We start from the raw sequence: 24,895 nt of genomic DNA on the forward strand, positions 1-24,895 counted from the left end.
TCCGTATACCCTGTATCCATATTAGCGCAGCACAAATTGGAAAAGGGACCTAGACTATCCACCGTCTGTCTTCACCGAGTACTGAGATACTTCGGTCACATAGCTCTCAGAAACCCTGCCAACTTGGAGAGACTGGTGGTGATGGGAAAGGCAGACGGCCCAGAGGACCAAGTCCAACGAGGTGGTGTGACCAAATATCCGCCCAGATAGACATTACACTAAGCAACGCTTTTCACAAAGCAACCGACGGAGAAGTGGAGAGCTACCATAAGGAAAATTAGTATGCGGAGTCACGATCCTCAGCAATGAGGGACCGCCTTGGTGCCAGTTGCACCAGTTGGACTGATCAACGTCACCCGGCGCGCCGCGGCGGTTTACTATGAAACTTTCCATACAATAAAATTTTGCGAACTCTTTAACGATGACAAGCAGTTTGGTGCAACCGACCCTTAGAAGAAGAAACCCAGCCAGGCTAGCAACATGCTGAGTCGGGACCATTTCATGGCTTATATGTTATGTGTGTGTGTGGCTGTTATGTTACGTGTTGTTTTCTTTATTTTGCCGCGAACAAACACTCTCTATTCTATTATTTCAGATCGGTGTGCCGTATCCCAACACATTCGACATGGCAGTAAAGGAGAAGATGAAATACAACGACAAATACGCCGCGAAAAGGAACCTGCTCTCCAGCCGGGAGTGGCTCCGGGTACAAGCGTACAGGTAACATTTTGTCGATTTGTACATTACTTTAATTATGAAATGTGACGTTCTCATTCAAAAGGTATCACTTTTTCGCTTACCATAAAGACGAAATTTGATTGGATCTTTATACGAATAACCTGTCGGAGCGTCCTTATGGCAAATAAAAAATCTGTTTCAATTTCAATTTCTAAAAGGTGTCAAGTTTCCTGACCGCTGATTTGCATCGCATCGCATGGATAATAAGAATTATTTTTAGTTTATTGTTGTAGTGTTATTTATTTAAAATTTAAATCAGGCAACAAGGCACATATCACAAATACCTTACAAACTAACATACAATATATAAATATATACATTTTATAAACTAAAAACAACACTATTTAGGCGACAAATCTATGGGTTTTAGCTGCCTAATAATAAAGACTTAATTTTATTCTATTGCATAATAATGCTCGCTCAAATAGGGAAATCCGTTAAAGTATCTCTTAGGTCCACTTGCACCATCCTACTAACCCGGGGTTACGCGGATAAACCTTTAACCCAGTGTCAAATTGTACCTACTGGTAACCATGGTAACTCCAAGTTTAACCGGTCAATCCCGGGTTAGTGGAATGGTGCGCGTGGCGCTAAATGATGATGTGTAATCTGTTCAGGGCGCTGAACCAGGCGGTGGGGCGCTGCGTGCGGCACCGCGGGGACTGGGGCGCGGTGCTGCTGGTGGACGCGCGCTTCCAGGCGCCCTACTACACCGACCACCTCTCCAAGTGGGTCAAGGGCTTTGTGAGTACATACTTTATGCATTTATTTACCCAACTGGGGAAGTACAATCGGGGACATTCTCGGTGAACCACCTTAGGGGCAAAAATCGTTTAAACGTCTTGCAGACGGTCAGGCGATATCATAAAAATGATGACCAATAGCATGGCACTTAAAAATGTGGGTGTTGAAAAAAAAAAGTTTGCAAGGTAAAGTTTATCGCCGTTCATTGTCTTTGTGATGCTCGGCATTTGCAAACTAAGATAAGGAATCCAAAATGCATCCTTATTGGTTATCTTGGCGAAGCTTAGCCTAAACGACAACTAAGAAACTGTCCTTATTACCTATTGTTTGTCGCATTGCCTGTTTTTACCCTTTTCATTATTAACATAAAGAATCCTAAATGCATCGTAATTGGTTATATCTATGGGAGGCGGAGTTTAGCTCGCTCGTAAGGATCGAGATTGAGGAAAAAAAATCTGAAGTGAAATTGTACCCCCGATTGTACCTTCTCATTACAGAAAAAAGAAATGTTGTGTTTTAATTTAAATACAAATATTTCTAATTTAAAACTTCAATAGCGTTGGTCTAGTCTATTTAATGTCAGCGTCAAACGCAGGTATAAAAAAAATACTGCAATAAAATAAATATGTTGTTATTTACAGCTGGGCAACAACCACCACACATACGAGAGCCTGGTCAACAGCGACAACAGCCTGGAGGATTTCATGCAAAGCATGACGCAACGGGATGAAGAAGACTGAAACGTTAATAGTAATGAAGTAAAATAAATGTGACATCTCCCAACGAAAGGGAGTTAGAGTCAGGCTCAGTTAACTTTGCACCGTGTTTGTTTTGCAGACTGTGCAAGTGTTATGATAAAATCATCATCATTTAATAGAAATTTGACGTTATTATAAGACTTTCACAGTCTGTGATATTTTTAAACACTACGACGATACTTACGCCTCTAGGGTAGTTTTTTTTTTATAGTTTGTTTTGTGTGTGCTATGTAATAGCATAAAAATAATTGTCACTCATATTATAACATGTAAATAAGATACTGTTGTAAGTTAATCGTAATCATTTAATGAAGTTTTAAGTTGTAAACGAATTATTTTTACAATAAAACATGTTTTATATCCATTGTTTTTCGTTGTAGATAATATAGGTAATATAATGATGTCGTTTTTAAAATTTGAATGAATATTGTATAGGTACAGTCGAAGGCAAAAACATCGATCCAGACAAATGGCTCAAAAATATGTGAACACGACTTTATTGTCTAAGGTGTAAGAGCGTACACATATTTTTGAAACTGGGAATATATATATATTTATGCCCTTGACTGTACTGTGCAAAAAACAATCCATTTTAAAGAATGAAAAAATACAAATATGTTCAAATATATTTAATAATCATAATTACTATCATATTAACAAAGTGCATTATCACAGCATTAGTCTTGATTCATAATTAAACTAGCGGAGCTCCGGAACCTTCATCGCTGTGCGCTGAAACAAATAAACACCACTTGAAACACGTTGAAGCTTTTCACTTTAAAGTTCAATAATTGCTAAATTAAAAAGGTTATTAGCGCTGTTTGTCTCGAGATATTTAGCAAAGTGACAGACAGACAGACGGACAGTGGCACCATAAGGGTTCCTTTTGTACCTTTTTGGTACGGAACCCTAAAAAATGAGCTCTCATATATTGAACAAAATTGCATCAGAGTGAAATTATTTAAAATGAAATTATTGGGAGAAATAAAGAATGCTTTTAGAACATTGTACTATTGTTACTAATGTATAGAAACGGCTCAGAGAACCAGTATTTTGTGCCATGAGTTGCTGCCGTTTTGGCATCAAACCATAGAAGCGGAGCGTGAATCTCGCGACCTAAACACGTAAGCGCCATGAATTTTACGGCGCTTCTTTATGGTCGTGTGGTACAGGTTGTGATTGCGAACATTTTATTGTTTGGTATGTTGTCTCTATAGTAATAATAACTCATAACTGTTTTAAAATCATAAATCTTTTTTTTTCTTCTGCATTAATTGACACTGTGTATTTCGCAATTAACTGTAATTGAATTTGAAACACATTGAATATAGTTATTTGTGCAACAAGAGAGGAAAGTTGTTTTTTCTTGCGAGTGTTTATTTTGAGTCCCGAGAAAGCGAAAGATCCTATAATTGAATCACGAGCGAAGCGAGTGATTCTAAGGTAGAATCTTGAGCGTAGCGAGGGACTCAAAAACACGAGATGTAAAATAACTTTGCTCTCGTGTTGCACACATAATTTTTCACCTCAGTAGTGAGAACATATTAAAGGTTAAAATGTATTTCGAATTACACAGAATAAACAGGAAAAAAAAAGTATTATAATATGTACGATACGATAAGATACCAAGATTCTATATATCAAGATTCTACCTCGCTCTCGCTTCGCTCGTGATTCAATTATAGAATCTTTCGCTTTCTCGGGACTCAAAAACACGAGATGTAAAATAACTTTGCTCTCGTGTTGCACACATAATTTTTCACCTCAGTAGTGAGAACATATAAAAGGTTAAAATGTATTTCGAATTACACAGAATAAACAGAAAAAAAAGTATTATAATATGTACGATACGATACAAGACCGGACCGGACCGGACCGGACCGTACCGTACCGTACCGTACCATACCATAAAAAAAAATGTAATAAAAGTATGAAGTACATGGCCTTCACTAAATTAAAAAGCTACATTGTTTCACTCCCTGGAGTGAGGAAAGTCGCACTTTCCTCACTCCAGGGAGTGACGAAAGTAGGCTTGTTCGAGCAGCTGAGGTGAAAAATAAAATGTTTGATAAGTTGCGCACGAAACATAACGTAACGTAACGTTTGATTTTACTCCCCATAATTTTAATCTTTTCGACGCCGTGTCAAACACAAAAGCTGTCACTCGGACGCCACGTCACCGAAGTGTCAAAACTGAAATTGAAATTTATGCACATGCACGTAGGTCTATGTTGCTCTGTGGTCTGTGACGGATTAATCGGTCTTTGGCGTTGGAGCTGCGGTGCCGATATATTCGTCATTGGCGTCCAAAAAGGTTAAAGAGTGAACTAAAAACTAGGTCACTCACTGTTGAGTGCAGTCGACGGTCCGTATATGGCGCTTCAGATGCGAGATCTGCTGGAAGGCGCGCTGGCAGATGTCACAAGAGTACGGCCGCTCGCCGGAGTGGAACCTGCGAACATTTCGTTGTGATATCTTTATTATCAGGCTATCAACATATTTTTGCCGTTGGCGTAGTACAATCTTAAATACGTACAGAAATTATATATATACATGGTGTTTCTGACCATGAGCTTTAAATTCAGGGCTTGATTCTACTCGCCAAACTGAGCTACTTTTATTATGAGACCAACCCCGAAATCGCGAAAAAAAACTTGACTTTTTCATACATTTTGGCTTATCAGATGTCGACGTTTTCTATGGAAAAGCCAAAAATATTTTCGCGATATTTGGGATGGTCCCATAATAAAATTAGCTCAGTTTAGCGAGTAGAATCGAGCCCTGAATTTAAAGCCCCATGGTCGGAGACATACTGTATATATATTTTTTTTGTTGATATTTTTAGTTTTAATCGTGTGTCGGTAGATGGCCGTGACTTTACTGTGGCTACAAAATTTACTATCACAGTACTCCTCTATCCTATTATATCCTCTTTGGTGTATAATGTCTGTTTTACGCAACATTTGGGCCTGTTTAAACATTGATTAGTGTTCAGTACAAGTTGATACATCTGTTACTTGCGTTTGGTTGCAAATGTATGAACTCTAACTAAACACTCATCAATGTGTAAACAAGCCCTTTACTCCCTTTAGGTAAGTCTTTTTTTGTAAATGTAATATACGTTTATAACAATGTAAAATCATAAACATTTTTCCTGAAAGTAAGTAGGCATTACCTGTCATGTTTCTGCAAGTCGCACTTCTTGTAGAACCTCTTCCCACAACCCTGTCTGTCGCATTTGTACGGCGTCAGTTTTTCGTGGTCGCGCTCTACGTGATTTTTTAACTGCAGAAAATTAACATATTATTATAGGTTTGATAAAAAAAATAGTCTTGCCACAGTTGCCACCAATCGCTAAAACTATGAGCACGAAAATTACATTATGATTATTGAAACGATAAAGTAAATCAACTAGTATCATTGTTTCCTTTTTTTGATAAATACTGTCAACCGGGTTGAATAGGGATAAAAAGCGGGAATGACATTCAACCAAATCGACACCTCCGTGCGCTACAAAATTGTTTTTATTTAATGTGTTAATGCCTATTTACTTTGTAATATTTCAGGATAAAAAAGAAATAGGCTAAATTGTCCAATCGCCACACTGATTGTGAAGGGCAAAAATCGGAAAAGTGCGAGTCGGACTCGTCTACCGAGGGTTCCGTACTTTTTAGTATTTGTTGTTATAGCGGCAACAGAAATACATCATCACCACCATCATGTAAAATTGTTACAATAGTAATTACTGTCAATGTAACACTTTTTCACAAACAATAAAGATTATGATTATCATCTGTGAATTTTTTTCTGTCTAGCTATCACGGTTGATGAGATACAGCCTCGTGAGTTGTGACAGACAGACAGGGGAGTGTTGGTAATAGGGCCCCGTTTTTAGGGTTCCGTAGCCAAATGGCAAAAAACGGAACCCAAATGGATTCGTCATGTCTGTCTGTCCGTCCGTATGTCACAGCCACTTTTTTCCGAAACTATAAGAACTATACTGTTGGGGTTGGGGGTTCCCCATACTTAGAAATGAAACTCAAAACAATTTTTTCATCAAACCCATACGTGTAGGGTATCTATGGATAGGTCTTCAAAAATGATATTGAGGTTTCTAATATCATTTTTTTCTAAACTGAATAGTTTGCGCGAGAGACTCTTCCAACTAAAAAAAAAGAGCGGTAGCTGAAGCGGACTCCGCACGAACGGCAGCGGTGAGAGCGCAGAGATGGGTTGTGTAGCGATAAGTATTAAACAGTAAACACCGACCTTCCACGCCGCGTCGTACACCTTGTGGCACCCCTCGTGTCCGCACTCGAGGCGCCGCTCGGGCCTGCGCTCGTGCATGGCGCGGTGCTTGTTGAGCGTGGAGCGGTAGCTGAAGCGGACTCCGCACGAGCGGCAGCGGTGCGAGCGCAGAGATGGGTTGTGTAGCGATAAGTATTAAACAGTAAACACCGACCTTCCACGCCGCGTCGTACACCTTGTGGCACCCCTCGTGTCCGCACTCGAGGCGCCGCTCGGGCCTGCGCTCGTGCATGGCGCGGTGCTTGTTGAGCGTGGAGCGGTAGCTGAAGCGGACTCCGCACGAGCGGCAGCGGTGAGAGCGCAGAGATGGGTTGTGTAGCGATAAGTATTAAACAGTAAACACCGACCTTCCACGCCGCGTCGTACACCTTGTGGCACCCCTCGTGTCCGCACTCGAGGCGCCGCTCGGGCCTGCGCTCGTGCATGGCGCGGTGCTTGTTGAGCGTGGAGCGGTAGCTGAAGCGGACTCCGCACGAGCGGCAGCGATGAGAGCGCAGAGATGGGTTGTGTAGCGATAAGTATTAAACAGTAAACACCGACCTTCCACGCCGCGTCGTACACCTTGTGGCACCCCTCGTGTCCGCACTCGAGGCGCCGCTCGGGCCTGCGCTCGTGCATGGCGCGGTGCTTGTTGAGCGTGGAGCGGTAGCTGAAGCGGACTCCGCACGAGCGGCAGCGGTGAGAGCGCAGAGATGGGTTGTGTAGCGATAAGTATTAAACAGTAAACACCGACCTTCCACGCCGCGTCGTACACCTTGTGGCACCCCTCGTGTCCGCACTCGAGGCGCCGCTCGGGCCTGCGCTCGTGCATGGCGCGGTGCTTGTTGAGCGTGGAGCGGTAGCTGAAGCGGACTCCGCACGAGCGGCAGCGGTGCGAGCGCAGAGATGGGTTGTGTAGCGATAAGTATTAAACAGTAAACACCGACCTTCCACGCCGCGTCGTACACCTTGTGGCACCCCTCGTGTCCGCACTCGAGGCGCCGCTCGGGCCTGCGCTCGTGCATGGCGCGGTGCTTGTTGAGCGTGGAGCGGTAGCTGAAGCGGACTCCGCACGAGCGGCAGCGGTGAGAGCGCAGAGATGGGTTGTGTAGCGATAAGTATTAAACAGTAAACACCGACCTTCCACGCCGCGTCGTACACCTTGTGGCACCCCTCGTGTCCGCACTCGAGGCGCCGCTCGGGCCTGCGCTCGTGCATGGCGCGGTGCTTGTTGAGCGTGGAGCGGTAGCTGAAGCGGACTCCGCACGAGCGGCAGCGGTGCGAGCGCAGAGATGGGTTGTGTAGCGATAAGTATTAAACAGTAAACACCGACCTTCCACGCCGCGTCGTACACCTTGTGGCACCCCTCGTGTCCGCACTCGAGGCGCCGCTCGGGCCTGCGCTCGTGCATGGCGCGGTGCTTGTTGAGCGTGGAGCGGTAGCTGAAGCGGACTCCGCACGAGCGGCAGCGGTGAGAGCGCAGAGATGGGTTGTGTAGCGATAAGTATTAAACAGTAAACACCGACCTTCCACGCCGCGTCGTACACCTTGTGGCACCCCTCGTGTCCGCACTCGAGGCGCCGCTCGGGCCTGCGCTCGTGCATGGCGCGGTGCTTGTTGAGCGTGGAGCGGTAGCTGAAGCGGACTCCGCACGAGCGGCAGCGGTGCGAGCGCAGAGATGGGTTGTGTAGCGATAAGTATTAAACAGTAAACACCGACCTTCCACGCCGCGTCGTACACCTTGTGGCACCCCTCGTGTCCGCACTCGAGGCGCCGCTCGGGCCTGCGCTCGTGCATGGCGCGGTGCTTGTTGAGCGTGGAGCGGTAGCTGAAGCGGACTCCGCACGAGCGGCAGCGGTGAGAGCGCAGAGATGGGTTGTGTAGCGATAAGTATTAAACAGTAAACACCGACCTTCCACGCCGCGTCGTACACCTTGTGGCACCCCTCGTGTCCGCACTCGAGGCGCCGCTCGGGCCTGCGCTCGTGCATGGCGCGGTGCTTGTTGAGCGTGGAGCGGTAGCTGAAGCGGACTCCGCACGAGCGGCAGCGGTGCGAGCGCAGAGATGGGTTGTGTAGCGATAAGTATTAAACAGTAAACACCGACCTTCCACGCCGCGTCGTACACCTTGTGGCACCCCTCGTGTCCGCACTCGAGGCGCCGCTCGGGCCTGCGCTCGTGCATGGCGCGGTGCTTGTTGAGCGTGGAGCGGTAGCTGAAGCGGACTCCGCACGAGCGGCAGCGGTGCGAGCGCAGGGATGGGTTGTGTATTGCTGGAACAAAAATCTATAGTAATAAACTACCAATAGGGAGTGCCAAAGGTAAACAGTCCCAAGTGACTGGCTGTGGTTTATCCGCCTCATTTATCTTTTTTAGACTATTGTTAGTTAAATTAGCAACGTATTATAAAAAATACAAGGGTGGTTTATGGTTTCGACAGGATTTAAAAATGAGAGATTTATAAATGGTGATGGTCCAATGTTTTGATGATAATGGTGTATTCTCTTTTGTCCCCGGCCCACGTGACCGTCATACATGTATCACGAGGCAAGGACAGATGGGAATGATTTATATTAAAACACCTATTCCCATCTGCCCCTGGCGGGGATAAATGGGAATAAAGCATGATAAATCAAATGAAAACACATCTAGACAGATATATTACCTTTGTGTGACTTGTAATTTTCCTTCTTTTTAAATACTTTATTACATGTCCGGCAAATAAATAAAGTGCATTTCTTTATCTTTGGCGTTACTACAACATTTTTCTTGTTATCATTAGGCGCGACGTTACTGAGTATAGGTTCTTCAATTTTCACTACGATTGGCTCATCTATCTGATAATCAGTCTTATCTGGTTCCGGTACTACTTCTGATGTTTTCTCTTCATTATTATTTTCAACTAATTCAATTCCTATATTTAACATATCCGTCAACTGTTCAGCATCTATAGCACTGTTCAAACTAATTATAAATGTATCATCATCCTCCGTTGAAACATAATGAACATTATTCTCGCCAATCAACTGATTCAAATTAGCCGCTAAATTTGTACTTGCTTCTAAATCTACATCACTTTCAAAAATCGTCGCACATTCGTCCACAGAGACTGGGGGATTTTCGGGTTCAGTCTTAGTTGTCTCCGGGGCTGCAGCATCGGAGAGCACATTCATAATATCTTGATCCATACTTCTCCCATTATCAGCAAAATCGAAGAGAATTTCTCCATTTTTATCTCCGTAGTCCATATCATTAGTATTCATGTTAAATATATGTGAAGCCTGGAAGTTATCTAAATCTAAATCGTTATAAAACAGTTCATCATCAAGACTGTGTAACTGATTCATTGCTTTTAAGAATTCCACATGCATGAGGTTATCATTATTATCTTGTGTCTCGTTCTGGTTGTAGTTGAGGATGTTGTTGTGCGAGAGGGAGAGGTAGTCGTCCTCGGCAGCGAGGATGTCGTCGACGATGGTGTCGAGGCGGTTGTGGTCTATGGTGAGCTGCACGTGGGGCTTGTCGGGTTCGGTGTCGGGGGGGCTTGCGGTGCTTGGAGGGTTTGTGTGCACCCTGTACGAATATAGTTCAGTTACAATCTTGGTTATTGGGACATAATCAAAACTTCTCATAACATTAAATCACAAATACAGTGGGCGCAATTTATAAAATACTTACAATATTATGGCTCGTCTACACAATGGCCCATGATGGACGACTAAAACGCCAAGGACCATTGTGTACACGAGCCAAAGCAACAACACTGGCCAAAACGCCTTCGCCATTGGTCAAGCGGGTGTCAAAGGCTGTGTTTGTAACTCGGAGCGCGCAAAATAAGTTCTTACTAAATTAGGTGATGTTGTACACTCAGCGTCAAATACTCTGTAGCAGTCAAAGTAGTCAAGTAGTTGCTACAAAGTATTTGACGCTGAGTGTAACACAAGGTACGCCGCCAAATGGACAAGGCCTAACCCATAATATTACCTGACGCAATGTTCCAATAAAGCACTCTTGTACTGAAACATCATGCCGCACACTGTGCAGTGATTCTTCCTTACTTTGGGATCCACATTTATGTTGTTCTGATTTTTGGGGCACTTCACACTGTGCCTTTTCATGGATGCCAACTGAAAAATGTGAAATCAGTAGTCATCAGTTTAATTCCACTTTTTCTAGCAACACTATTTGCGAACCTTATTTATTTAACATTTATTGCACAAAAGAAAACCTTAAAGTACAAAAGGCGGACTTAATGCCATAAGGCATTCTCTACCAGTCAACCTTAAGGCAAAGCAAAGATTGTGGGTGGTGCTGCTTTAACAACAACAACATACATACATACATACATATAAATATACTTACTTGTATTACTTATAATATATACATAAATAAAGACAAAACATATAGACTAGAGCTTAGACATACATTATTAATCTTTTATTCTGCTAGCAAAGAAAGCACGTTAAGATGTTTTTAATGCAAACTTATTTTGGGCATTTTTAATGCTGTAGGGAAGTCCGTTTCAAAGACGGGCCTGCACGGGAAACGAATACCTTATTAGCCGGGTCATAAATAAGTTAAGGTAAAGACTAAAAGAGAATGCCTTAGAGCATAAAGTTCACCTTTTGTGGCTTTTGTATGATGTGTTTTCTTTTGTGTAATAAAATTAACAAAAATTTAAAACAAAATAGTAATAAAAGTATTCAACTGTAAAAAAATATCCATGATGATCCTTAGTGTTCAATCACTAATCTGTAAAAGCAGGTTTCATACCTGTTTATACCTATTGCCGCAGCCTGCACAGCAGTAGGGCTTCTCGTTGGTGTGCCGCAACATATGCCTCTTAAGATTGCACTTGTCTTTGAACTCCATCTCACATACTGAACAGGCGAATTTCTTTACATCTGCAAAAATAGTTAATACATTTAATATTGTTTTTAAGGACATTTTGTTATAGGTGTTAATATATATAAGAAAGAAACTATATTCTAATTAAACAATATACTCACTGCTGTGCATGTCTTTGTGCCTCTTTAAATCAGATTTTTTATGGAAACATTTTTCACATTCATCACATTTGTGGGGCCTGAAACAGAAATACAAATAACAACAAAGTGTTAAAGCCTATCCAGTGAATAATATTACACTATACTATACTATATCATCACAAAAAGGGAGGCCTATGTCCAGCAGTGGACGTCTATCGGCTGACATGATGATGATGATGATGATATCATCACAACACTCAATTCCCCTATTTATTCATGTTTTACACATATTTAGAAATCTTAATATAATAACCATAGTATGTTTGTTAAGAAAGTTGACATAATAATATCAGTAAAAAGTAGTGTACGATAATCTTCTTTAAGAAGTTGCCTAATCTATTTCCATTCTTGGTGTTTTTACCTGTTCTCCAAATGGGTAGAGAAGAGATGCTGTTGGAGCCTCCAGAGGGCCTCAAAGGACAGGCTGCAGTGCTGACACCGCCACACTCGCTCCAGGGGCTTGTGACTGAGGCTGTGCTTCATGAGGTGCTGCTTAGTGGGAAACTTCTGGTCCGGGCACTTGTCTGAAATACATGTCACAGACATACCCTGTTTATGGCTTGTTAAAGTAATTTGTTAACAAATTAGTTGCCTGAAAATGAATTATTTATGACTATAATTAAAAAAAAAACTAAAATTAGTTGTATACCTATGTCTCTTTGATATTAGCAGGTAAATGAATCCTACAGTGGCGGATTTGCCCTAAGGCCGAGTAGCTGCCTAGAGCAACCAGATATTTGGGGCGGCAGTCTACATGACGGGTGCTGAGAAAGGGGCGGCTAGTGCTTACTACAGGGCCTGGGGCCTAGGGCGGCAAAGACGTTAAATCCGCCACTGGAATCCAATATCGATTATACCTATATAGCAATAACATACCACAAACCCAAGCATTGCCCTTGGAATGTATTCTAAGATGACCATAGTACTTCTTAGCATTGTCAAACTTTTTCTGACATATCTCGCAGTGCAAGGTGGTGGGGCCGTTGAGGTCGGGCTCCTCCAGCGGCTCGTCTGGCGACAGGAACTGGGCCAACACGTCATCGTGGCCTAGCAAGCCACTGTGTGAGGGCAAGCTGGAGTGAAGCTCATCATAACCACAGTCTGGATTCACGTGCTTGATATTAAGTGCCAATTCAGCACTCTCGGAGTCTACAAACTGAGCAAGATAAATGTTATTAATGATTAATATAAAGTTGATTGCATAAAAACGAAACTAACACTACTTACTGGTAGACTAAAGAAGGATAGCGTCGAATCCATAGTTAATGTTAGCAGCCGCACTTCGTTTCAATGTAGCATGTTCTTTTTATATAGACAAACTGAAATAAATTAAAATCACATAATATTTATTTCTCAATGATTTCTCATCAAATATGGTGACCGTCTGCTTAACTAGTTAACTACTTGTATTATATACTATGTCTATGGTCTGCTGAGTGCTGACTGACAGATAAGACATCAATATCAGTGAAACGAGGTTTGCACGACTGTAAGGTAGGGCCACACTCGCGTTCGCGGCTTCGCACCGTGATTCGCGCATGAGTGTGGAGAGTTCTTAAAATTCATAACACACTACCGTACCGCACCCATATTTCTTTCTCGCTCACACGTATGGATGCGGCGCACCGTGACCTTGGTGCGGTGCGGTAGTGTGTTACGCTTTAAGTAAAGTCACCTTAATGTGTAAACCACTTTATAAAACTTTTTTTACAACAACCATCTGACGGGCTGTCGGTTCTGACGGCTCTGTCGCTATCAATCAGCAATCAGCCACAGTCACAGTCTGCCTGATTTGTATTATATTATATTTGAGGAATTTGTTTGTAGTTTTCTAAGTTAACCGAATAAAGACAAAATTATATTATGTTACTATAATAATTTACTTTTAGCATTTATCAAACGTTATTCTTATTGTATTGTGTATCAGCAATATCAATAAGCCTAGACAAAGGTAAATACCTAATCTTTGAAATTTAATGCCGTTCTCACAATAACTACTTATCTGATAACAACGATTCGTTTGTACAAGTGTTTAATGGCACTAAATCAAGTCAACTCTAATGTAATTTCATTATAAATAAACAAGTTACTGACTGAGAACCGGCTCACGTTGGTTTGTTTTCTTGTTTGAATTAAAATTTCTTATAAGGCTGCAATGCTACCAAGGATGCAGTATTTATCTTGTATATTTGGACGCCGATGCAAGCCGCTGTCTCGACGTTTACAGTATTACCTTCTTGACTCCTTGTGGTAACAGTCTACTTGTAATATAGTCCTCCATGTCGTGTCCGACAACGGCGACCTTTACAATTTCCTCTAATGAGCACGTATATCATCGTATATAAATTCGTATAGATTAAGTTAAAATAATTTATAATGTAATTTAATATTATGAAATAAATAAATCTAAAATCTAATTTATATGGCTCGTAAAACCGAACTTTGTCTTAAATGTTCGGTGGCATGTGCACAATAAAGCTGCCCTTGGTCATTATAAATGTATGCGACTATGCGTCAGACAGCTTAGGTCGAGACCAAGTTCCACTTGTATTATGCAAATTAATAAATAAACCATTTTAAATTGTTTCTGTTTAATTTTCAGCAAAAATGTGTATACTGTTTTCATACTGTGGTGATGATGTCGCAGAGAGTGACTACCAGCTGATTGTAGCAGAGAACCGAGATGAGTATTATGATCGGTCAGCACTTAACATGTCCTTGTGGAATGACTCCAATGTTGTAGCGGGTAATCTAATTAAATAATAATTATTTTTAACTTGGAATTAACTCATTATTATGAATAAATTTACATCAAATCAAGTGATAGTATTTAATCAATGATTTCAGTACTATGATTTTTTTGTAAAATATGTCAGTAAATACCTAATTAAAACATGGCTGACATGTACTCTCCGCAGGTCGGGATTTGGGAGCCCCTGATGGTGATGGCACTTGGCTGGCCGTATCTCCACAAAGAAGGAAACTTGGAGTTCTTCTTAATCTGCCATACAGTAAGAGGGCAGATGCAAAAAGTAATTATCCATATATTGAGTCTACATGATCCAATGTTTGAATTTATAGTTCAAGGCATTTTGTAAAAAGGATAATAAAGCTTTTTTCTACTGGTTGACTGTAATGGTTGAATTATTTTCATGTATGGGCTGCCCACTCAACTATAATATTCATTTTGATACGCTGTAGTCAACTATAAAAGAATTTGATCAATCAAGCTTTTCAATCTCGTACCTCACTTAGGCAACTCGGCAAAACTGAAAAGCTCTCTATTATATCATGATTAGTATAAAATACTACTTATTGTTTGCAGGTAGAGGCAGATTGGTTACAGATTATGTGCAATGTGATTTATCTATTGAAGAATACATTAAGACAAAAGAGGACTATGTTAAAGAAACTAATGAGTTTGTTTTAGTAACTTATGAGTTTGGGTATGTTAACTTATAGAAAAACATCATTTTCTGTATGTAATATTAATTAGATATCTTAACTTAGTGCAGTCCATTTCAAGCTGATTAAACTATGCTTTATATTTCAGAAATAATACCAAAGTTACCACATATACAAACTCCACAAACCAACTGCAGAACTGGAAGTACTCATGCCTTGGTTTCTCAAACAGTCTCCCGGAGAAGCCCCTAACAAAAACTGTAGCTGGCAGGAGTGCCCTTTATGACATATGCAACAGGCTCAATAAGGTTGCGCAGAAGCAGCAGTTAATAGAGGAGCTACTTACATTGTTGAAATCAAAGGAACAGTGAGTAAGACTTGTATGTTGCTTGCAATTGTTTTAAGTTTTTTACATAGTGCTAATTAAGGCAATATGGTGAATATAAAAACGTAGGTAAATAACTTGAAATTTTATTTTCAGACATTTACCTGACCAAGAATTACAAAATAGAACTCCAATGTATCAACAATTCAGTTCAATATTTGTCACTATACCAGAGCTCCGATATGGAACAAGGTATAGAGCCCCTTACATCCTAGTAAAAACTAAGAAGTTAAGATGATAATAAACTTTGTACATAATCATGTACTATTTTTTTTTTTACTTTTACAGGACACATACAATAGTGCTCCTAACAAAGACAGGGCATTTAGATATCATTGAGGTAAGCATGCAGAACCCGGTTGATCTTCAAAACCCAAATTGGAAGAGAACAGAATTCCAGATTGATTTATAACCAATATTTATAATCTAGCTACTTAGTAAACCAAATATATGGATTGTTATTTTGTAAAATAAATTGCTTATTTGTTCCTTTTTATTTTTCAACTTTTCATTGACCAGTTCTCTATTCTAAACATATCAGGAATTGAAAATTCTGAATCTTGTTCAAGAACACAGGCTAATAATTTTGGTACATTCAGAATTGTACCATAAATAATGTGAGGGAACTTTGACTCTTTCTTTTCAGTATATGTGAACATGAGCCTCTTGCTTATAAAGTCCCCACTGACAGAGATCTCTGCTACATTCACATATTTCCTCATAGAGCTGGAGTACATCTCCACAACCACTCTTAGTGATTCTGACAAGGCTAGTTCATGAGCTGGAACAAAGCCTATTCTGTAGTGATAGCCTAGTCTGGTGTAAGCATCTTTAAGAATTCCAATAATTCTGTCAAGGGAATCATCACATTCCTTAGAATCTTTTGTAACATTGAAGATTTGAACAACAGAGGCCTGGCTGACATGAAATAAACTGTCTTCTTCAGTTGGTGATGGTATGTACTGACGCCCCATTGAAAAGTAGTTCAATGGCAGGGATTTTGCAAACACAACATTTTTGGCATGATATGCAAAGAAAGAACAGAGTGAAGCCCCTCCAGTCAAATGCAGCCTGCTGTCAGGATTCACTTTAGTGTCCTCATTATGGTGCAGAATAAATGTGGCATCTGGATCTGTGTGATCTTCTCCACAACCTTCCACAATGACACTCTTCACAAAATCGGGATTTGAAAACTGAATGAATTTATTATTTCTTAGAACATTGTTAAAGTAAAATTTTGCCCCAAGTTCAAAGATTGCTGCATCCCCTGTAAGGTAGTAATTTTCATTCTTCTTAAAATTTATAAGGTTTTTTTCACTGCCAATTGTCAAATGGTCTTTATTATTAATGGGTGTGGTACTGTGACTATATATGACTTGATATTCCTTAAGTGGTGTTTTTGCATGTAAACTGTTTGGTAGTTTTAATACTTCAAGCATTACAGCTTCTTCAGCAGACCATAGAGGTACCTTTAACTTTTTAATGTTTTCTTTGACCAAATCACTTTGAATTTTATACTTTTTAGTAACATCACTATCAGGCTCACTCTTTACTAAATTTCCCAATTGCTGGGAAATTTCAGTTTTCTTTTTATCATAGTCTGATCTCTGCTTCTTTAATTCTTCATATACAGCCCAAAGATTCTCCACCTTTTGGAAATCAATATTAGCCTGTCTATTTTCCAATTGTTTCTGTATTACAGACTTTTGTTTGATCAGTTCTGGTATATCAACATAAGGAGTCACCAAGACAAATGTCTCGCTTGCTTTTGGGCCATTTGTAAATAATGCAGACTTCCTCACTAACAACTTCTTACAACTAAAAACTTTACGAGACATAAATTCAATATTCTTACGTAGCATTTTCGTCAACTTTTTTCTTTTTATTCGGACTAACGTCGTCTAACACTGCGTCACCATCTTCGTCGACCGCCTTATCAGTGTTCTGTGATGTAATTTTCCTTTTTACTGGCTGTACGAAGTTACCGTGACCGGCCGCTCGCTCAGAGTCTTCAATTGTATAAGGCTGGAGTTCTAAAGCCTTCAACCTTCGTTTGTGAACTTTCGTCTTGAAATGTTCAGCCAACGCCTTATCATCGATAAAATACCGTGAACAATGAAGGCAGTAGTGTTGCGCTGCACCAGGGAGATCCAAATCCACGTCCTGATTCAATAATTTATCAGCATTCTCTGAAAACACAGAGCAATAAAAATAATATAGACAGATAACCTACAAAATTGAAACCATGTGACAGGACTTATAACCTTACCCTCTTTGATGTCGTCGTCGATCTGATCGAGATCCTTCTTCCGATTTCTGACTCTCCAGCGCTTTTTTAAATGAGTATCACCATGGTGGTACTTTTTACGCTTGTATGTCATGATAAAACAGGGAAAGGGGAAAACAATTCAAAACTAAATCGCTATGTAGCTTTGTAGCTGTCATAATATGTTTCTGTTCTGTCCAGTGTTACCAGCCCGTATCCCCAGTTTCGGACGATGTGTAATCTAAAAAGGGACGGTTTTTATCACAATGGGACGAAAACAAAGTTGGAACATTTTTATCATAATTTGTGTACCTGCGATCAATGCAAATAGTCAAAACTATCAACGTTAGTGTGTCGTTAGTACGGCTTCTTCAAAACAGGCAAATGATCGATGTATAGACAAATACATAGGCAAATGTTACTTTGGTACTCGATATTTGCCGTCGATGGACGGTATTTCGGTAAAAATTTTCAAAATCTTATTCTGGACGCTTGATGCCCAAAAGGGACGGTAGTTCGGAAGGGACGACAAAGGGACGGTGTGGCATTAAAAAAGACGGAAAATCGTCCTATTTGGGACGATCTGGCAACACTGGTTCTGTCACAATCGTGGGGTTGCCATATTATCGATATAATTCATATATAATTAAAGTCAGCACACACTCTCAGACATTTCCCTTTTACCTCCTGGACCACCTCCTAATGCCGAGCCAAACTGGAAAACCGACGGAACCGTGGCGCTGCTAGGATCCAGTTAGTCTTGTCCTATCTTGTGTCTATTGTGGCATCAAAAATACTCCAATGGAGTTGGCAACTTGGCTTAAAGAACTCGCATCCAGGCCATAAATGTTCAAAAAAAAAGTTGGCAACTGTCAAAGGTTTGCATAGATGGCGCCATCATAGCTTGCCCCTTTTTCTATGAGATTTTGATGAGATTAGGCTTGAAGGGCTGGCATCCAGGCCGTAAAATTCCATTAAAAAAAAATTGACAATTCTGGCAGGGCAAGGGGCAAGCTATGCGGGCGACGTCTTCAAAGCATAAATTTTAGGTCTGTCATCTGTAGGCTTGTGCCTGCTCGGTCACTACATAGAGCGCTCCGCTCTCGGTCAATCGGTCAAACGAACTAGTTCGGTCTTTTAGTTCCTTTAGTTCAGTTCGGTTGTTGAGAGCCGGGAATGAATAGGAATTGGTTTTTCATTGGATTTTTTTCAATATTTAGTAACTGAATACAATTTAATTTGTACGATACGATGTGTCGATATTAAACATTAAAACACCTTAACACAATAAAAAAAAACAAATCTGAAAAAAATATTAGATTTTTCTTCATATTTTACGGGCTTAGGAGTGTCACGTCATTCTTTCATCTCGTTTACACTCGTGCCAGTGACATTGTCAACCGTTTCGTTCCATCCATTTACCGTTTTAGTCAGTCAACAGTCAAGCGCTCTCCAATCCCACTGAACTAAAGGACCTAAAGACCGATTAAGAGCGTGCAAAAAGATTTAGTTCCTTTCGGTCCTTCACGGGATTTCATTCTTAACAGTTCTTAGTTCATGACCGACTCAAGCCTAGTCATCTGTGGACGTCTTCCTTCGACTGGCCAACCCCATGGCCCATTAGTTTCGTTTGGTTTGTTTGGTGGCTTTGGATCGATCTACTGTCAAGAAAGTACTCAACAATCCGGCTTGTTTTGATTCAGTTCACTCCTCCCTTACTCCAATAAGTACATAGTGATTATGATAATAAATTATGCTCTTTGACTCCAATCATGTCGGGAAAAAAATGTCTTGGAAGCCAGGTAAATTGCTTTCCTTATTTTGAATAGCGCTGAATAAAGCTCATGAATTGATTTTGTGTGATATGAATATTATAGTACAGATGTAGTGCATAATTGTTTTCCTTCATGTTTTCTCGGAAACGGTCGTATTTGTCATGCTATTTCAGTCAACCTCAGTACTTTTTGTACCGAGACTGACTGAAATAGCAAGACACGTTCGTACGATTCCGTGAAAATACGAAGTAAAATAATTATGCACTACATTTGTAATTTTGTACTCCGTTAGCATTCATTTATTTTTCCTTGGAGAACAAATTTTTAAGCGCTCAATGTTCAAAAATAAAACTTTCAATTACATGCACGCATCAGTGGAAAGGAATAAATTTAGACTCCCTTTCAGTGGTCGGTCTGATTGACTGTAAATTCCACCTCTCAACCTCATTTTACGGTGATATCATTTTTGTTTATAAATTTTATAATAAATCGAAATATTTGTATAATTTTTCAGGCCAAAGAAATCATTGCTAAGGTATATCACCATATAAAAAAAGAAGCAAAAAGTGGCATTATAAATCTTACAGATGCTATGTGGCGAACTGCACAAGCTGTTGGTTATAGTGAATGCATTATAACCAGTATATTAAGAGAAAAACAACAAGATGGTGAATGTACAGACACAACTGAGGAAACTACAATGACACCAACAAATGATATAAATTCACAGACCAAAGAAATAATCGCTAGGGTGTATCACCAGATGAAAATAGAAGCACAAGTTGACAATGTTAAAAAACTTAAAAATGCTAGGAGCCCTAGCAGGCGAACTGCACAAGCTGTCGGTTACAGTCAACGAACTGTATTCAAAATACTAAGTGAAGAACGACAAGCTTGTGCAAACACATCAACATACATGGCACACGATACAACATCAATATTCAAGCCACCATCTAAAAGAAAACGTGTTTGCCCAAAATCAACAATGGACAACTATGACCTATCTTTGCTCCGAAAAACAATTATTTCATATCAGACCAAAAATCACGAAATGCCTACATTAAAAGAACTTAAGGAAATTGTGTCAGAAAAAACTGGTTTCAACGGCTGTAAGGAAACCTTACGAAAAATTTTGTATGACTCAGGTTTTGAATGGTCTACAACAGATAATCACAAATTACTTGTTGAAAGGCATGATATTCAAATGTTACGATTCAGATATCTCAAAGAGCTGCAAAAATATCGTGATGAAGGTAGATATATTGTATTTACTGACAATTACTATGTTGACACAACATCCACACAGAAAAAATTGAAAAACGAAAATGGAACATCACAGAAAGCATCTAAAGGAATGCGGGTTATAATTGTTCATGCCGGTGGATGTCAAGGGTTTGTTCCAAATGCCTGCTTAATATATGAGACAGACTCAACAAGTGATGATAGTATGAATTTCAACAACTATAAACAATGGCTTACAAATCAGCTACTGCCTAATCTGCCAGAAAATGCTGCCATTGTCATGAATAATCAAAATTGCATATTTGAAAATTGTCCTGATCCTAATTCAAGTAAAAGCTTTATGCATGTATGGTTGACTGAACGAAATATTGAATATGAAGAAACAATGAATAAAGTAGAACTGTACGATTTAATATTAAAAGGCAAAGGGACATTCAAAAGTCACACCATTGAAGAACTAGTTAGGTCAAAGGGTTTTCAAGTTTTAAGATTACCTTCTTATCACCCTGACCTGAATCCAATGGAACATATATGGAGAGTATTAAAAAAGGATGTAGTTTTAAAGAATGTAGAGCAAGAATTGACATCGAATCTGAATCTAATAAAAGAACGCATTGAAATGATTGAATATTCTTTGTGGGAATACGCATGCCAACAAGTTGTAGACGCGGAAAATCAATACATGAAATATTTTGATGATAGACTTTAAATTTATTCTTAAGCTCCCACCAATGCTTTATTGCATACAAAATGTATGACAAGTCATGGGAGTTTGGTGCAAATGTAATTTACCAAGTCAATCTGACAACAATTCAACTAATCAAACCCATTTGCCTGGTTGAGTCAATGTCAAAGATAGTTTACAATTTTGCACTCTCCTCCTTTGTAATAAGATGATAAATGTAAACGAATCTTTAAGGTCGACTGTACCTACTGGTAGGCAGGGTGTTTACACGAGGCTAATTACAAATACAACCCAGCAAAACCATCATATTAATTTTAATGGCTTAATGTATTGTCTTGAATTCCTGATTTTTGAGTTGATTAAATGGGCTGAATAATGATGAATGTCTTACCTAAAGAGTAACGAGTAATGCCCCAAAGGTCCATAGTCCATCCATAGTGTAGTCTCTGTCAACTAAGAGATCGTCGGGTGACAACCAAAACTCACTAATTACCATCACAAGTTCATAGCCATGGTGAACCGTATTTTGGTAATATTATGTGAATAAGGTTGATTTTTGTTTAATTATTTTTTAGTAATTAATGAGTTTTGGTTGTCACCTGACGAGATGAGCGTACATTTTAAGATTGGTTCGTCTGTACAACCCTGTAAGTTTTGGTTTTATCACTTGCCTATGGTCAAACAGACAAATATCTGCTTTCCTGGTCAGGGGAAAATGTAATACAAAGACACAACTTAGTTTATTAATATTTATTTCTTACTATAATAAAATTCAGGAAAACATTATCATACATGAATAAATACAATATTAATAATAGAACAATGAACTTTCTTTCCACAAGTTTATGTTAAAGATGTATTATTACGAAAGAAATAAACATATAACAATTGCTATTATTATTATCATAATGTGATAGGAATGATTTGAATGAATCATTTTAACATCAATGATTTATTTGCAACTCGCATTATACAATAAGTAACAATTCTGTATCTGATAACCATTATTAGTCCAATTTAATACCTTAAGGTGATTTGTCTGCGACTACATGCTTTTAAGATACAGAATGAATTACAAATGAATGCAATCTACGTATTCTAAGAATAATAAGGCATTTCTGGGGTTATTTCGCGTAAATCTGGGTAAAATATGAATCTCTCGAAATAATAATGTGTATACAAAAATGAAAAATGTAACATACATAAAAGGCTAAGGTTCCCCAGAGTGCCTCGCGGGCCAACACCTACAAGCCCTACCAGCGAATATGACGAAAGTAACCAACATATAAGTCGGCACAGGATGTTCCTATGTCTTGCGCTAATATTCGCCAGTAGCAGCTAGCTCGGCCGCTTCATAAGAGACATATTTGACTTATCTAGCGAAGGCATCATTCCCAGTGCGATACGGACGCAACTAAAGCGTGTTGTGTAAACCTCGCACACGGTTCAACATTTTACTCAAAAATAACATCGTACCACTAATTTCGCCTAAACTAAACCTAAACGTATCTAGAAATTATGAAACCGCTACGATACTCGTAACCTCTTTTTCCTGTAATCGGCCAGTCTTGGCCGAGTCTAAACATGTGAAAGCATTATATACATACAAACGCGGTCAACTCCCGAAATATAGTGTTTTTGTACATTCATATTGAAGATAAATTTCGTGCATGCATTTATTCGTTGGTATTTGGTTATATGATTTAAGTATTATTATTGCACTATTTTATAAATTATAGTTCGATTTATTTTTAAGATCTGTTTATATGAACATTTCAACTATGAGTCTTTTCAGTAATATAAAAATACTAAATGAAAACTAACATACAATTTGATAATATTGATAACATTGACAAATAATCATATTTAAAGTATTAATTTCAATAATTTATTAATTTAGATTTCGGACGACATTCCCTACAGGCCGGGGCTCGCGACTCCACTCGCGTACACTTCAAACAACATACAACTTGGCTTTTCGGTTGTAATCGTATCATGAACGAGTGACAATGTTGCTCGGTATAGATATTACGATACATTGAATGTTATGCACCTAACGATTACACAATCCGTATAGCGCTGCTATTATAAACTCGCAGTGGTATGATCGTGTGCGCGCGGACTAACACTACAGCTACGCAAAACCAACGGCCAACAGACCGATCATATATTATAACTCTCATTCCATTTTAAAAATAAAGCACTTTGTAGTCACGAGAGCAACTTCACCATCAAATATATTATAATTTTGTACAGGCCAACATTTTATATAGTTCTAGTCGTCAGCCCAATCGCTAATCTATTCGTAAATCTTAAAGGTATCTCTATGCACTTCCGACGCAAGTACCTTTTTACAAAATGAGAATACAAAATAGAATACTAGAGCGTAACTTAGGCCTCGGCAGGGGCGCGGGAGTGTTCACTTATCATACATAGCCAACGGTCGGAACGGTGTAACTCCGGTCGGAATTGCATAGAGAGCGCATCCAATGCGTGTTTACATCAACGAGACTGCGAGCCCGGGACTCCATCGGAACGTACTCTATATGGACGCCAAATGACGATCGACGTCTCATCTACGGCACTACTCGCGTTCGATTGCCATTTTCACGTCCTCACACTCCTAGACTTACGAAAGGGGCTGGGAGATAAAATAAGAATGAACCTTATTTTCATCACAATAACGTTCAAATTTGCTACAAACATGACTAGTGTTCAGAAAGCTTACGATGTTATATACGCGTTTCGCGTTTAACGAACACTTTAGCAGCTCACACGTTCTCCCCTGTTTTTTAGCCGAGAACAGCGAGAGACGGAACGTTCGCCTCCTATCGTAAGTCTAGGTATTTGGGCACTTCTACCCGACTTCTACGATCATCTACCTAGGGAGCTTTTACAAAAACATATCAGATGTTACATTAGAATGAATGTTAGTAATATAACATTACCGACTGACATAACATCTAAAGAATTTAAAACGGTTAGGTAAGTGTAGAACTGAGATAAAAGTGAGTATCGGAGGACACGGGGGGTTCCTCGTTCCTTCTGGGTCCCCTCTCGGGCTTGGGCGGTCGCGCGTGCTGGGGCCCTGGCCCTGGGCCCGGGCGGGTGGAGCCCTACATGCCGTAGCCGTGGTAGGGCGCGGGCGAGGGCGCCTGCGCGGCGTACGCGTAGGGCGACGCCTGCGCCGGCACGCCGGGGTACGCCATGGACGGGCCTGCGGGGATAGGTTACAGTCAGTACACTGCTATATATATGAGATGTAGTGTGGTTAAACCGTGGCGCCGCAACTCCGTGTGTAGTGTGCGACCGTGCGGGACACGCTCGCGTGGAACTGCGGCCGCCGCGATTCCGACCACAATATGAGGGTTCCCTAAAGCTCGCTTTAATCCAAACACGTTTAACATATTGAGCAATAACGAAGGGTCACTTTACTCACTCTATACGAACATTTCCATACATGTGAATCATTAAAGAAAGCGTTTAAACAAATCTTACAGGGTAACTGTTTTAACGGGGAATAAATCTATAACCTATATGTAGTTTATTCAACTGATTTGAAA

General features: G+C 40.1%; 7 protein-coding genes across 15 annotated transcripts in view; 3 read left to right on the forward strand and 4 right to left on the reverse strand.

Annotated features, from left to right (window-relative positions):
- Window positions 1-2,559, forward strand: part of LOC134750115 (Fanconi anemia group J protein homolog) — an 88,453-nt gene extending 85,894 nt beyond the window's left edge. For 2 of the 3 annotated variants that reach the window (XM_063685214.1, XM_063685215.1), the window contains 3 exons: window positions 596-720; window positions 1,356-1,482; window positions 2,124-2,547. In XM_063685214.1, the coding sequence (XP_063541284.1) occupies window positions 596-720; window positions 1,356-1,482; window positions 2,124-2,222 (351 nt within the window). In that variant the 3' untranslated portion in view covers window positions 2,223-2,547. Of the gene's footprint in view, window positions 1-595; window positions 721-1,355; window positions 1,483-2,123 lie in introns of all 3 variants that reach the window. The other variant, XM_063685213.1, reaches the window with a different exon arrangement.
- Window positions 2,560-2,854: 295 nt separating this feature from the next.
- LOC134750359 (zinc finger protein 91-like) lies at window positions 2,855-12,974 on the reverse strand. Its single transcript, XM_063685519.1, has 17 exons — window positions 12,802-12,974; window positions 12,451-12,730; window positions 11,936-12,098; window positions 11,536-11,612; window positions 11,300-11,430; window positions 10,510-10,653; window positions 9,192-10,125; window positions 8,247-8,799; window positions 8,054-8,162; window positions 7,668-7,947; window positions 7,282-7,593; window positions 6,896-7,207; window positions 6,703-6,821; window positions 6,510-6,671; window positions 5,416-5,525; window positions 4,588-4,692; window positions 2,855-2,972 (listed from the first exon to the last, which is right to left on the reverse strand). Exons 1-17 carry the CDS (start codon window positions 12,832-12,834, stop codon window positions 2,960-2,962), a joined length of 3,837 nt encoding a protein of 1,278 aa, XP_063541589.1. The 5' UTR covers window positions 12,835-12,974; the 3' UTR covers window positions 2,855-2,959.
- Window positions 12,975-13,348: 374 nt separating this feature from the next.
- Window positions 13,349-15,860, forward strand: LOC134750177 (transport and Golgi organization protein 2). The gene is made up of 7 exons (XM_063685301.1): window positions 13,349-13,525; window positions 14,177-14,320; window positions 14,493-14,606; window positions 14,900-15,020; window positions 15,128-15,346; window positions 15,461-15,556; window positions 15,653-15,860. Exons 2-7 carry the CDS (start codon window positions 14,182-14,184, stop codon window positions 15,774-15,776), a joined length of 813 nt encoding a protein of 270 aa, XP_063541371.1. The 5' UTR covers window positions 13,349-13,525; window positions 14,177-14,181; the 3' UTR covers window positions 15,777-15,860.
- Window positions 15,437-17,226, reverse strand: LOC134750176 (serine--tRNA synthetase-like protein Slimp). Its single transcript, XM_063685300.1, has one exon. It carries the CDS (start codon window positions 17,224-17,226, stop codon window positions 15,865-15,867), a length of 1,362 nt encoding a protein of 453 aa, XP_063541370.1. The 3' UTR covers window positions 15,437-15,864.
- On the reverse strand, window positions 17,057-17,834 carry LOC134750178 (zinc finger protein 593 homolog). The gene is made up of 2 exons (XM_063685303.1): window positions 17,634-17,834; window positions 17,057-17,553 (listed from the first exon to the last, which is right to left on the reverse strand). The coding sequence occupies exons 1-2, from the start codon at window positions 17,743-17,745 to the stop codon at window positions 17,216-17,218; spliced, it is 450 nt and encodes a 149-aa protein (XP_063541373.1). The 5' UTR covers window positions 17,746-17,834; the 3' UTR covers window positions 17,057-17,215.
- A 1,344-nt stretch (window positions 17,835-19,178) lies between these two features.
- LOC134750393 (uncharacterized) lies at window positions 19,179-22,074 on the forward strand. Of its 2 annotated transcripts, none has more exons than XM_063685563.1 (2): window positions 19,179-19,432; window positions 19,993-22,074. In XM_063685563.1, exons 1-2 carry the CDS (start codon window positions 19,384-19,386, stop codon window positions 21,354-21,356), a joined length of 1,413 nt encoding a protein of 470 aa, XP_063541633.1. In that variant the 5' UTR covers window positions 19,179-19,383; the 3' UTR covers window positions 21,357-22,074. The 2 variants fall into 2 exon arrangements, with proteins under 2 accessions (XP_063541633.1, XP_063541632.1); XM_063685562.1 differs by having other exon boundaries at window positions 19,192-19,432; window positions 19,920-22,074.
- LOC134750392 (clathrin heavy chain) overlaps window positions 22,070-24,895 on the reverse strand; it is a 36,858-nt gene continuing 34,032 nt past the window's right edge. For all 6 annotated transcript variants that reach the window (XM_063685556.1, XM_063685558.1, XM_063685557.1 and 3 more), the window contains one exon: window positions 22,070-24,549. In XM_063685556.1, coding sequence (XP_063541626.1) covers window positions 24,449-24,549 — 101 coding nt within the window. In that variant the 3' untranslated portion in view covers window positions 22,070-24,448. The remainder of the gene's footprint in view (window positions 24,550-24,895) is intronic.

Source organism: Cydia strobilella, chromosome 19 (assembly GCF_947568885.1).
Source record: "Cydia strobilella chromosome 19, ilCydStro3.1, whole genome shotgun sequence".
NCBI classification, from domain to species: domain Eukaryota; kingdom Metazoa; phylum Arthropoda; class Insecta; order Lepidoptera; family Tortricidae; genus Cydia; species Cydia strobilella.

Bases quoted from the DNA above. Each gene is read 5' to 3' on its own strand.
- LOC134750176 (XM_063685300.1), bottom strand. From the start codon at position 17,226: ATGCTACGTAAGAATATTGAATTTATGTCTCGTAAAGTTTTTAGTTGT.
- LOC134750393 (XM_063685562.1), top strand. From the start codon at position 19,403: ATGTCGGGAAAAAAATGTCTTGGAAGCCAG. The intron at 19,433-19,919 runs GTAAATTGCTTT...ATAATTTTTCAG, and splicing joins AAAAATGTCTTGGAAGCCAG to GCCAAAGAAATCATTGCTAA.
- LOC134750177 (XM_063685301.1), top strand. From the start codon at position 14,182: ATGTGTATACTGTTTTCATACTGTGGTGATGATGTCGCAGAGAGTGAC. The intron at 14,321-14,492 runs GTAATCTAATTA...TACTCTCCGCAG, and splicing joins TGACTCCAATGTTGTAGCGG to GTCGGGATTTGGGAGCCCCT. The intron at 15,557-15,652 runs GTATAGAGCCCC...TTACTTTTACAG, and splicing joins GAGCTCCGATATGGAACAAG to GACACATACAATAGTGCTCC.
- LOC134750178 (XM_063685303.1), bottom strand. From the start codon at position 17,745: ATGACATACAAGCGTAAAAAGTACCACCATGGTGATACTCATTTAAAA. The intron at 17,554-17,633 runs GTAAGGTTATAA...CTGTGTTTTCAG, and splicing joins CGACGACGACATCAAAGAGG to AGAATGCTGATAAATTATTG.
- LOC134750359 (XM_063685519.1), bottom strand. From the start codon at position 12,834: ATGGATTCGACGCTATCCTTCTTTAGTCTACCA. The intron at 10,654-11,299 runs GTATGAAACCTG...CACATTTTTCAG, and splicing joins GCGGCAATAGGTATAAACAG to TTGGCATCCATGAAAAGGCA. The intron at 8,163-8,246 runs GTCGGTGTTTAC...AGTCCGCTTCAG, and splicing joins TGTACGACGCGGCGTGGAAG to CTACCGCTCCACGCTCAACA.